This window comes from Pleurodeles waltl, chromosome 6, assembly GCF_031143425.1.
Source record: "Pleurodeles waltl isolate 20211129_DDA chromosome 6, aPleWal1.hap1.20221129, whole genome shotgun sequence".
Lineage (NCBI taxonomy): Eukaryota > Metazoa > Chordata > Amphibia > Caudata > Salamandridae > Pleurodeles > Pleurodeles waltl.
The window spans coordinates 318217775-318231224 of NC_090445.1; the positions used below are offsets into that span (position 1 = coordinate 318217775).

The following is a 13450-nucleotide window of genomic DNA, read 5'->3' on the forward strand; positions in this document are numbered from 1 at the left end:
ACTTGTATTTATGGTATGATTAACACAAAGCTTTTATTTTTAGGGTGAGCGCTCTAAATAAATGTCAGTCGGGTGTGCATTACTGATAGCAGTTCCAGTAAAAAAAAAAGTGTACACACGTTTGCAAAGTTTAATAAGAGGCTATATAATGCTCTCTGATTGTGAAAATATTTGCAGAAGCTTGAAAGCAAGTTAGATGATTCTTTGTTTTCTAAATAAAAAGTTAACAAAATAATTCAACTGGGGGATGGTTCTAAACTACTGTGAATTTGTAGGTACCATTTCTTTGAAACATCATTGAGTAAAATGTGTTGATGTATGCTAGTATTTTCAAACAATATTCATAATGGAAAGTCAGTGGAACCGGTTTTGATAAGATTGTGGGAAACATGAAAATAAACAAGCACTGGCAAAGCCAATAGATCTGACTTTGGTGATCACGGTTTGGTTTTGTCAACACACGTCTCATTTTGAGATGGCTTTTGTAAAACTTTGTTATAGGAGCTGCTGGGCCATCTCTGTTGTAACAAACACTGGCAAAAGGAAAAAAGACTTGTTGGTCTAAAAAAGCATGCATTGCCATACTAGTTCATGACACTGAACATAAAAAGTAGTTATGCCATTATACTCCTTGTGAAAGGGCAGGCTGCAGTCATTCACAGTGAAGCCAGCAGATAGATGGATAGAAAGAAAGAGAATTTTAACAAAAACAAAAGGTCTCGGTTAATGCCAGACCTAGCTAGGGGCACAATTCTTAAAGAAAGTCATAAATGTGCACCTAACATTTGTCTTTTTATTAGTGCAGATTTACATATTTCATGGATTCACTGAATTTACAGAAGCAGACCAGGAAATCTTACTCCTAGAAAATATCTGTGTACTGTATTTTAAGCACGATCAAATATGCAGGTGTAGACTTGCTTATGCGAAAATATTTTAAGCTTTTACAAGTTAATTTCCCTCCAACCACTTTTTCCCCCCAACCCTGGAAGAAGTTTTACTTCTGGTCCTTGTCAAGAGTAAGTTTCCAACCTTTCTCAGTATGGGAAAAAATTAAAGAAGAGTTTGTGAAAACCCTTAAAACATGCAAGTTAGGAGGTTTGCACAGATTTAAACGGGCTTTGCCAACCCTGGAACTATTGCCTACCGCAACCTCCAGCCCCAGCATGTAGGGTTGCATGAAGGTGGCAAAATGAGGAAATTGCTAGTATTCAATTTCTGCTATAGAATTAGCCCTGGCATAATCAGAGAGGCTATTACCAAAGATTTATATAAGGAGATTGCTGCCATAATATGTCTCCATACTACATTGCACCAAAGGGACACGTAGATATTTTTTACAGGACAAGTAGATGTATGAAGCAACATGTCCCATCGACAAGTAGATATTTAATTAAATTCCACCCCCCTGAAGCGTGAGAAGCCCACCACACCCGACTATTATTATTATTTATTATTAAAAAATGTTTTAAGGTCTCACCTCCAGAAGCTTTAGCTGGTGTTGAAGACCTGTTGTGGACAGTAACATAATGTAGTCTGCTTTGGGTCAGCCCTTGGTTGGCTTTCTTGTCGGTATCAATTTCTTGTCAATGGCTTTCTTTTCTCTTTATGTGTTTGTTCCTTTTCGAAATCATAGCTTCTTCACCATTTTTTTAATTAGGAGACTTGTGTGGGAATGAGAATATATGAGCGTGTTTCCCTGTCCTGAGTGCCCATCTGGTAGCCCGACTTTTATTTTAGCTCGAGTGTCATTCTAACCGCATGTATGCAGTGGCCTTGTTGTGTAGCCATTTTAGGTATAGCTTCATACACGTTATTTCAGTGAACTAGGCCTGCCCCTGTGCACGTCAACCTAGATATATTTTATTCAGCTTCGCTTATTATTTTTAAAATAGCCACATTTGCGGTCTTGTTTTAATTTCTTTATCTAGCTATTCTTTGCCTAGGCCAGCACTGCGTTCTTAAACAAGACATTTCTTTCACTCTGTGCTTTTCTCAAGGCTGCAGTAAGGTAGGTTGCCAGCAAACATGGTAACGCTTTTTATCTAGTGTTCATAGAAACATACACACTCGTACGTAGGGATCCTTTCTTGGAACATCAGCTATTTTATTATAAAAGCACTACCTTGACCACTGTACGTTAGAGGGAGATTCCAGCCAGCTGACCGCAACTGTATGCTGATTGCTGAGTGCTTCGCTGCAGCTGCTTATGTAGACTACAGGCCTCTTTCTCAGGTATGAGGGGTGATGTCTCCCCATGGGAACCTGAAGGGCAGAACAAGAGCTTAACATGCTATGCTCCAACGTAGCCTAGGTAGGAATTATTCTAATAATTATAGTGACAATATGGTAGCGTTTATTTTTATGTTCTACTCTCCTTGTCGGAATTTTAATCCTGTCCTGCTTCATCGTCCTAGTTATTGCAGTACATGCTTTATTATCTAAGATGCAGTTCCTTCAGGAAAACCTTATTGAAATATATTCTGCCTCTGATTGTCCTTGTATATGTGAGACTAATGTAACTGAGAGAAACAGATGCGATCTGAGTAACCACAATTTCCCTGAAGAATCAATTGTGTCATGCGCTCGGCTGCCCAATCATCCCTGCTCTTGGGTGGAGATGAGGCACTGCTAGTTAGCCAGAGAAAAACCCGGATTAGGCCAACAGGTGTCACCGGTAGTGGGTTTAGACTCAGTCCCCCACAGCCCAAGTGATTCTGCCACCCAAATCCAGTAGTCTCATTAGGATAATGAGAGCCTACGCGACATGGCACCGCCAATGTTTGGTCAGGCTCTAATTTTCGGGTCCTCCTGAGTATCTCTGTCTCACTACATACAAAGACACCTTTACTATATGCGGAGACATCCGTGATATTGAGGATTCTCCTCCTCAGCTAAGTAGGGAGAACCTAACTAACACTGTAGGTTGTTCAAGCTTGAACTCTAAAAGGATAATCCCCATTTGGTGTGCTGATCTCTGAATAAAATTAACCATTCATCATGGCGAATCCGCAAAAGGTAGTAATTGCAGTTAATATGCGACCACCCCTTACTGCTCATTTATTGGCACATGGCCGAACGACCCATGAGGGTGTGGGGGGTCCAGTTACATTTTTTGTTGAGGTTCACCCAGCCTATAGAACAGATTTATTTTTATTCTTGGGTCTCATTTCCAGCAGCGGATGTGAACACAAATACATTTCATCACTATACACCTGCAAACTTACCTACACAATGCAAAGCATATGTATATCTAGAAATACCTCTATCTTATCAAGAAAATAATAATTGGCTTGATGGCGCCCTACCCCATACAATTCTACACATTAGGTTAGGTCCTCTAAGTAATGATGGTCCTACCTGGCTTTTATTTGCCACTTATACACCTCACCTTGCCGCAGCTAACTTAACAGCATCTGAAGTCCATCTCTTATATGATGAGCTTACGGCAATATACAGGCGATTTAGTACAGTTTGTAATTCAAACATTAAACACAAACCCAGCACGTGCTGCTCTGGCGCAACCACATGCAGTAATACCTGACATTAATCCGGCGACTATACATTCGATCATGGGTAAAGTACCCGCCAAACGAGAAGATTCCGTTTTGGTTAGCTCAAAAAATAAACGCACTGGAAGCAATATTTCCCCATACGGGACCTCAGGATAAGCATAGAATATTAACTATGTGCTTGCCATTTGGGATGGTTCCCACTATAGATAACTGCAATACATGTACCCATCTATGTGAGGCTTTAGACCCATCCGGTGATCTGGAGGGGTACACCAAACGTGCCTTCACAGTGAATAGAGTACTAATGTTTCTATCTGAGGTATAGCGCATAATGTGGTGGTGGCAGTGTACTGTGTTTTGGAGATCAATAAAGTGACCAGACCAATTTCCCTAGTTCCCAATTTCTATAGTGGGACCTGCCTAGCAGGCATAGAGCTGCTTGGCATCCTTAGTAGGTAAAGCTCTGCTTCTTTAAGTTAGCATGCTCGCATTTGCTCTTAAATTATTCATTTTTATAAATAATCTCTGCACTTTATTAAACCTTGTTGTTAAATATTCTGGACACGCATTTCTCCCAGAGGACCCAGTGCCTGTGTTCAGAGACACCTGGGCCATCAGGGAATTCTGTTTTCTAGTGTGTGCACTTTTTACTGCTTGCTCATTCCGGCTGCCATTTTCCAACCAGTTCCTTGTGCCAAACAGAACCACCATCTTTGTGTGCCGTCTAGTTGTTGTTTCCTGCTTCCTGTGCCCCAAAAAAGAGCCAATAAAGCGGGACACGCAGCGGACCTGACTAGCAGACATACCTGCTCGGCATCCTTAGTAGGTAAAGCTCTGCTTTTTTAAGTTAGCTCGCTAACAAATGGATTCTGGAATCCCTAGATTAGTGGTCTCCAAACTTTTTAATGCCGCCGCACCCCCCCCCCCCCCCCCAAAGATGGCAATCTTTGAATATGTCTATACCTATTTAAGCATTGCACTTAAGTACTGTTACCTTTTTAAGAATGCAGTAACATGCTTCAGCTTAAAACAAAGGCCTGTTATCTGTATAATGCTTCTTTTGGCTAGAGTCTGCACCCCCCCACCCCCCAGTTTGATGACCTCTGCCCCAGATATTATTCCACCCACTAGAACTATGGTTAAGACCTTTCGGAAAAATAATTTATCTTGGTTTACTTCCCATCTGCTGGACTTAAAAAAAAAAAGAATGTAAGCAGATGGAGAGAAAGTGGAGGAAATCATACGATCCTGGTCTCAAAAGAAATGATAGGAATATGATTCGATCTTTCCATTCGGAAATTAAGGCGGCACAAGCCTTCCATTATACTTCCAGGATCGAACGATCCTCACACTCTCCTAGAGAGATATTCTCTATCTTTGAGGAAATGACTAAGCTTCCTCCGGTCAAGAACATAGTAGAGGGCTCTCAGGCACATATTAATGACTTAGCCTGTTTCTTTCAAAAGAAAATTGCTGACATCCAAGCAATGTTTCGAAGTAATTCTTGCACTGAGAATGAGTTTGTCCTTCATCCTGACGATCAGCCCCCTCGAGCCTCCCTCTCAGCTTTCCAGCCTCTGACTAAAGATCTAGTAGATAAATATATGGGCTCCATAAAATCCGGATCTTCTCTGGACCCTTCCCCCCCCCCCCCCACCCCTTCTGTCTTAGCTCTAGGATCCGAAATTATATCATCGGTGCTAATAAACATTTTGAATGACTTGTTGTTACATGGGCATGTCCCACAACAATGGAAACAGGCAGTAGTTAAGCCTCTATTTAAAAAAAAAAAAAAAAAAAAAATCTTGACAACTCTACTATCTATCTATAGACCAATTGCTCTTCTTCCCATTTGGTCAAAAATAATTGAGAAACATATCAACTCCCAGGTTTTCTAGAGGAACATAATCTTCTTCATAATACCCAAATGGGATTCAGACCGCTCCACAGCACCGAAACAGCCTTGTTGGCTGTCACTGAAGACACTAGACGATGTGTGGATGATGGCGGACATGCAGCAATCATTTTATTAGATCTAAGCGCCGCTTTTGACACCGTAGATCATAAAGTTCTTCTTTGCAAAGCCTCTCAAATGGGAATTGAAAGTACCTGCCTCAACTGGCTTTCCTCATATCCGAGTCAAATAACTTTTCAAGTCCTGGATCAGTCCTATTATTCTGATACCTTTCCGCTGACCTGTGGGGTTCCACAGGGTTTCTCATTAAGCCCTATGCTTTTCAATATTTATATGCCCCTCCCCCCACCCCCCTCGGCAAAGATCATGGAACCCCATGGATTGTGTCTTGTATCTTATGCCAATGACACTCAATTGATTTTTTTTTTTTTTTTTTTTCTACTGGGGCCGGCTCAGACTTTGCCACTCTCTCTTCATGCCTATCCGATGTCGCTAAATGGATGGTAAACAGCAAATTCAAGTTAAATCAGGAAAAAACGAAGGTTATGTTGGTAGGAAGTTTTTCATGTATGAAGCCCCCTACCTTAGTCTCAGCTGGACTAAATGACCTTCTCTTGCCCAAACATAATATAAAGAGTCTAGTTTTTTGTCTGGACTCTCGCCTCGCAATGGAATGCCACTTGAAAACAATTGGCGGCTACTTGCTTTTACTTACTGAGGACTTGTAGGAAGATTTTCACATTTCTTCCCTTTGTAGCTAAAAGGCTCATTGTCAAGGCCCGATACTGTCTCGCCTATACTATGGGAATGTTTTGTTCTTCAGTTCTCCTTCCTTTGTGCTAAAGAGACTACAGGTGTTGCAGAATGCTGCTGCCCGCCTTCTAACGGGTACCCTGAGACACCACTCTGCTAAATCTGCTCTGTGTTCCCTTCACTGGGTCCCCATTGAACAGAGCATTAACTTAAAAGCCGCCTGCTACGTGCATCGTGCACTCCACAATAGGGGGTCTGGCCTTTCTCAGGCATATTATAACTCCTTACAACCCCCAGAGATCACTCAGATCTTCCTCTGCTTCTTTTATCAATACACTTCGGTTTAATAAAGTAAGATGGGGAGGCAGGTCATTTGCCTTCAAGGCGGGTCACCTATGGAGTTCTTTACCACTGGCGCTTCGATCAGAAAACTCAGAACTTCCGTTTTGTAAAAAGCTCAAGACCTTTCTTTTTCCTTTATAGCCTGTCAGCTTTATCTGTTCAACGGTCCGGCATTAGCGCTGGGAGGCCTCTGGGTAGCCATGCGCTCTACAAATATCTAATAATAATATGTCACTGAGGCTAGAAGGGTCCTCTAGTTAAAGGGTCCACTGTTATGGACATGCCCAGAATGTTGGCCATGCATCCTATGTGCAGTGTGTGAGTAGCACAAGTACAGTAGTAGTACAGTATTGTGTGTGAGTAAGCCTGAGTACTAAACCTAGTGTAATCTATTTTAGATACCCTTGACTTGGCATGGCATAAGATGGGTGATGAAAAAAGCTTCTCCAGACAGTGGAAATGTATTGCTTGCATAACTATAGCTGAAGGGTGAAGATCCAATGCGCAGCAAGGAGTCATGTGTACCTTTAGAAATTCCATGAGGACTTTTGCTTTTAAGGGACTGCTGATTAGTTCTTTCTGAGCATTTCCTTGTGGTTGTTGGTTGGAATTAGGGATGGGACTCCAGTTCCTTTTGTGCATGGTGAGGGTGTTTCTAAGTCAGATCTGCTCCTTTGTCTATCGCTGACTACTGCTTCAAAGAGGCCGATGACAGCTAGGTGCAGAATCCTTACACTTCATTGTAACTGTGTTGTGAATGCTCCAAGTTGGAGAAAGTCCCATTGCTACCTGAGAAAGCATCACTCTGCATAAAGGCTGTATCTGGAGAGCAGCCTGGGAAAGATACTTGAAACAAGAACCACCATAAACCAGTTATCAAGTCTGAGACAGTCAGTAACATCCTGTATAGCAAGTTTATATGAAAGTGCCAAACAATCTTATTTGGTGCCATTTCCTTCAACACCAGTAGAGGGAGGGATCCACAGAGTACCTGAAGGACTGCTCTGTGCCTTGGCTGAAATATGCCAGATATAGCCAGTGTCTCAGAGGCAAGTTGACATAACCTGAAGTCTGCACTCTGCTGGAGGAACTGAGTGTGTAGTGTCTAGAAGTCTTCCTGCCTGCTGATAAAGGGAAAGAGTCTGCCTGATTTTGTAGGAGACTTTTTGTAGGGGACTGTCCAGGAGGAGATTCCTATTGACTCCCCAGGAGTGAGCAACATCCAGAGGAAGCTGACTACCTGATAGTGAGCTAAGAGTCACTCCTGCTGTGGAGGAGCCTCCTGGTATCTCACTAATGTTTCTGGTGGGATCTACTTCACACATTGTACCTGTATTGGCCCAGTCGGATCTGCACTTGCCATATGAAGACACCAGGGTGATCAAGGCTGAAACAGCGTGTACTCTGCCATTGTAACAAGTACTGCCCGGTTGGGCCCTGGACATGCATCAGCCAATAGGCCCATTGTAGGCAGACACCATCCACGACCATCCGGAAGCGAAAACAACCAGGCCCAAACCTGCACTCTAGCACCAGGGCCGCTGCACAATGGAGTTAAGCTGAGCAGTCTTGCATACAGAGGAGCAGGGCGCACCTGGCTTTCTTGACTGCCCCTATGATTGTCTTTTCTCATCATGGGTCCCAGCCTAGGGGAAAGACTACGAAATTGGCAGATCACTCTGAGGTGAGCATAAAGGACTATTTCATTAACAACAACAACACCAGTGATAACAGAATTACGAAAACATGAACTTTTGGCTTATGGGAATATTTGGGACTGCACTTAAATCTGATTCATGCTTCTGCCCTAACTACTGGTGGGGGGTTAGTCATCAAGGTGTCACTCAGGGTAGGATTAGCATCAGGGACCACCGTGGGTGTAGCACCACAACGGGAACATTGCAACTCTGGCTTGTGTAGTAAGTTTTATTTTGTAGTCTTTTTTGATCTGCTGTGTGATACTTTTGTTTCTAAAAAGATAAACATTGAACTGCACACTTGATTGCAACTTCAAGTTACTGTGTTGATTTTTGAGTTTGAGCTCATGCACCATACATTATCTCCTGGAGAAGCATGTGTCGTCTTGCTCTTGGGTCCCTGAGAGTTAGGTGCAGCTACCATGTGAGTCAAATGCAGAGAGTGTTGTACTTGGCCCAGTTTCTAGAGCCTTAGTAGGCTAGAACCCAAGACATCGTTGGCAAACTACCTTAACCACCAGTAGACCTTCTGCCCTGTGGCATCCTTGAACGTGGTCTGCCAACTTGTATTCTTCAGATTTTTCCAGCACTCCATAGGGGAGTATATGTTCTTGCTGTCTTCGTCGTGTGCGTTCACTAATTTACCACTGTGATATTCATTTTGCTCTGGTGGGATATATGGATGGATGTGTGTGTGTTTGTGTGTGTGTGTGTGTATATATATATATATATAATATATCTGTCTGTCTGTCTCCCAGTTAGCTGGTTCTAGTTAGGATCTAGTGTCTATAGAAGAAGTGTTTTTGGCTTGCCTATATCTTTGGTGCCTGTTGATGAAGCTTCATGAAATTTGATACTCCCTTCAGTTGCTGTCTGGAAAGTTTTGGAGTGATCTGTCAAGTAGAGGCCGAGAACAAGAGGGGCCAGGGGCCCAAAATGCATTTCCCCCGTGCATTTTTCCGTAATGATTTTGAACATGACTACAGTACACCAAATGTGGCAGAAAGGTAGCTCTTGGTCCAGAAAAAAACCTTTTTGTTATATGGTGTAATTCTGTCCCGTAGTTTAGGAGATTTTGAAGGAAAAAACTAATTTTGTATATATAGGAACGCAAAGGCTCAGCAAACCCTTGTGCTGAGATCTGATTGGCTGCCAACACATCAACCAGGAAATGTCTGCAGCCATCTTGGAACTCTGCTTCAGCTGAGTCCCAGAAAAAAGGTAAAAAAGAATCAAAAGAAAAGGGGGTAGAGTAGGGACACCCTGAGCCCTTAGCTCTGGTGTTGGGGTCCCCAATAGGGCAAAAAAAGCATTTTTATTTTAATTTTATTTTTTTACTGTCGCCGAGAATTGCAGTGGATCCGCAAATCTGGTGGGGGGGGAAAAAAAAAAAGGGGTGGGCTCCCGTGCTTCTTTTGAATAGACGCCTGGGTGGGCCAGGTCCTGGGGGCATTATTTTTTTTATTTTTTTTTTAAAGAGGGGACGCACAGGTCCCACCCCCACTAAGGCTCTTTGAGCCCCGGGGACCACCACCTCCCCAGGGCCTTGCTTTTAATCATGGAGGCGGGCCTTTTGGACCTTCCCCTCCTGGGCTTCTAAGAAGCCCCAGGGACCACCACCTCCATGGAGCTTTGTTTTTAATCACATAGGGTGGCCTTGCGGCCCCCCTCCTGGGCCATATAGAGCCCTGGGGACCACCACCTTCCTGGGGACAGCCTGTGCTCGGAGAAGGGGGGTGGTCCACGTGGCCCCCCCCTCCACGGGTTGCAAGAGCCCTGGGGACCACCATCTCCCTGGGGCTTTATTTCTTTTTTTACTGGGGGGGAGCACACGACCCCCCTCCTGGGCTGTTCTCAGCCCCAGAGACCACCACCATCCCGGGGCAGGCCCTTAAAATTGAAAGAAGGGGTGGCCACACGGCCCTCCACCTGGAGCCATATATCTATCAATCAATCAGTCATTTGTAGAGCACGTCCCTGTCACCCCTGGGTGTATCTGGGCGCTGGGGTGCAGTGTCTCTCTCCAAGAGACAGGTCTCTTTCTGAAGTCTGCCAGTGATGGTTCAGTTTGGAGGGAGAGGGGTAGGTCGTTCCAGGCCTTGGCAGCGAAGTAGGAGAAAGAGCAGCCGCTGCTGTGACTGCACCGGATTCTGGGTATGTGGGCGAGGGCCAGAGAGGAAGAGCCCAGGTGCCTGATAGGTTGGTGGAAGTGTAGACCGTGGTTGATGTAGTTCGGTCCTTGATCATGTACGGCATTGTAGGCGTGCGTGAGGAGCTTGAAACAACATCTCTTCTGAACGAGGAGCCAGTGGAGGTTTCTGAGGTGGGGGTGATTTGGGTGTGCCTGGGACAGTCCAGGATAAGTCTGGTGGCAGTGTTCTATATATTATCTGGAGTCTCTTTAGGAGCTTGGAGGACATGCTGGCATAGATAACGTTGCCGTAGTCAAGACAGCGGGTGATGAAGGCCTGGGTGACTGTTTTCCTGGTTTTGGCTGCATCCATCTGAACATCCTGCAGAGCATGCAGAGGGGGTGGAACCTGGAAGATGTGTGACTGCATTGATCTGCCACTTCATGGTCAGCACACTGTCAAGGATGATGCTAAGGTTGTGACCGTGGTCTGTAGGCATGGGAGTGGGTCTGAGTTCGGCTGGCCACCTGCTATGGTCCCAAATGGAGGTGTTTTTCCCAAAAATCAGGACTTCTGTGTTTTTGGAGTTGAGCTTCAGGTAGGTGGTTTTCATCAAGTCAGCTAGGGTGGTCATGGTGTTGCAGAAGTTGGTTCTGGTGGTGGAGGGGTATTCAGTAAGTGAGAGGATCAGCTGAGTATCGTCTGCGTAGATTATGCTGAGTCCATGGGATCTAATGATGAGACAGACGAAGGGATGAAGTTGAGATGATGTTGAGTCTGTGGGGCCTAACGATGAAACTGACAAAAGTATTGTTCTCACAGACAGGGAGCTGAGTGTTTATCTGCTCCCAGTGTGTAAGAGCATTGCCAGCTCCTGCAGGAGGCAGGGGGCCAGCTGGAACCGCGGGGCATTTAGGCTTCCCCGTGGTACCCAACGCTGCTGACTGAGTGCCCTGGTAGACACCAAGGAGACATGGCTGGGCCCTGGGGGATAGGGACCCAGGGACGAAATCGTCCGGGGGGACGGGACTGTGTGCCCTCCCCCCAATAAAAGATTATATATTTAAAGGCTGGAACCAGGGAGCTGGGCCCCCAGGGGGTGAAATCGACCCAGAGATGTGGGGCTGTGTGGCACCCATCCTCTATAACAACCCGAAATCCTTTGTGCAGGTGAATGCATTGCTGATCTATTGGAGCGCAATCTGTATGTGACTGTTTCAAGTGGGTTATTTCTTGTCCTCTCCTGGTGAAAGCAGAGTCCATGGTTCTCCCCCTAAATTACTACGAGCATGTAAATGTGCAAATCACCTGGAAGCTCTGCCCGCTTGGCCCCACACCGTCCACCTTAGTAGTATGCAAAGGTCCTCCCGCATTTTGCTAGGATGATGGACAGCTTGCCAAAGGGACCTCCAGTGCATTTGCTTGCGATTTTGGTGGCACGTTCTTGATGCTGAGGAATGAGGTCATCTGTACAAAACAAAGAAGCCCTGACCTCATATAGATAAAAGAAAGGACTTTGGATTGGTGGAGATTTACGTCTTTGTAGTCTTGCTGGCCTCTCTATAGGAGGATTCATACTATCACAGAATTCTAGAGAAAGCTGCTCCAGGAACAATCATGTTGCCAAAACGAACACAATTTCACTGGTGACATTTCCTTGTGAGCCATTACACAGCTGTAGTATAGAATGCACACTGGAAATGTATTCAAGGAGGCAGAAAGAACTCCACTTGTGTAGATATTTTGTGCAAAGCTGTGGACTCTTGTTGGTTAAAAGGGCAGGTGAGGTTCCTTTGTGGCCGAATCACTCACAGCTACTGACACACACACACACATGCACTCAGACACTCATGCACCCACTCATCTACTCAGAGACCCACTCATTCATGCACCCAGTCACAGACCCACTAAGAAACTCATGCAGTAACTCACAGACGCACTCACGTATGTACCCGCTACATACCTACTCACACTCACAGACCCTCATGCACCCACTCACAAACCCACCCAGACCCTCATGCACCCATTCACAGACCCACTCAGACACTGAAACACACAATCATAGACACACTCTGACAATCACGTACCTACTCAGAGACCGACTGAGATAGTCATGCATCCACTCCAGCATCCCCTCGGAGCCATGCACCCACTCACAGACCCAGTGAGGTACTCATGCACACACTCACAGACCCACTGAGTGACTTCTGTAAGCACGTAGGGTGGTTATAGGGGGTAAGCAGCAGGCAAGTTATAGTTACCTTAGGGCATGAGTTGTAGTTACTTCAGCTAACCCTAACTATAACTGCTGAATTTCAATGGTTTTGTGTGAGAATTTTTGTTAACTTTTTTTTTTTATTTTTTTTTATTTACCCTTCCAAGTCTGGTGCTTGCCACTTTTTAAGAAAAACAAAACTACCTGTCACGTCATGAGGCATACCAGCAACTTTTTTGGAGGGTGTGGGACATCATCAGGGGGAAAAAAAACATTGATCACCATTGGGAAGGCGCGACCTGTTATCTTTGTCAATGCGTGTTTAATTCCCCGAATACAATACAGCGTATATTTTCCCTGCATTAGAGCCGTGACAGCTTAACGTGGACCAGGAGGGCGGCAGAGTGACAACCGGTGTACCCGCCTCACAAACTCACTGAAAGTTCGTGCTGCTTTCGAACACAATTGTACTCATAATTCATACTCGGGAGGCGGGTCCGCGGTGAGGCCTGAGGGCGGGGAAGACTGGAGGACTCTCCTGCCAGAGAAGGCGAGGGTTGGGACAGCGCGGGCCATGGGAGGGCTCTCCTCTAGTTAATTCCTAGAGGCGGGAGTTCGGAGGAGGGGCTCTGAACCTCCACGTTTCAGCAGCCTGCGTACGTGCCGCCTTGCCCGGCTCCACATCTGGGTGAAAGGTCGTGGAAAACGGAATTGCGCGAAGCATATCGGTGCACTGGGAGCAAGTGGGGTTCAGTGGCGGGCGGCGGTCTTGGAGGTAGTGCATGAAGTTATGTAGGTGTGTGAGCACTTGTGGTAATTTTTAGTTCAGGATTTCGCACTGATGAGATGCACTGAATCTGCCATAATAAAAAATACCGTTG

The 13450-nt window shown here is 45.1% G+C and overlaps 1 protein-coding gene across 2 annotated transcripts in view; it reads left to right on the top strand.

Moving 5' to 3' along the window:
• Positions 1-13450, top strand: part of PCK2 (phosphoenolpyruvate carboxykinase 2, mitochondrial) — a 57708-nt gene that overhangs the window by 8224 nt on the left and 36034 nt on the right. The window contains exon 1 of one of the 2 annotated variants that reach the window (XM_069238126.1): positions 13258-13365. The exons of the other annotated variant lie outside the window; for it this stretch is intronic. Within the exon in view, the coding sequence (XP_069094227.1) occupies positions 13352-13365 (14 nt within the window). The 5' untranslated portion in view covers positions 13258-13351. Of the gene's footprint in view, positions 1-13257; positions 13366-13450 lie in introns of those variants that run through there. 2 annotated transcript variants of the gene reach the window in all.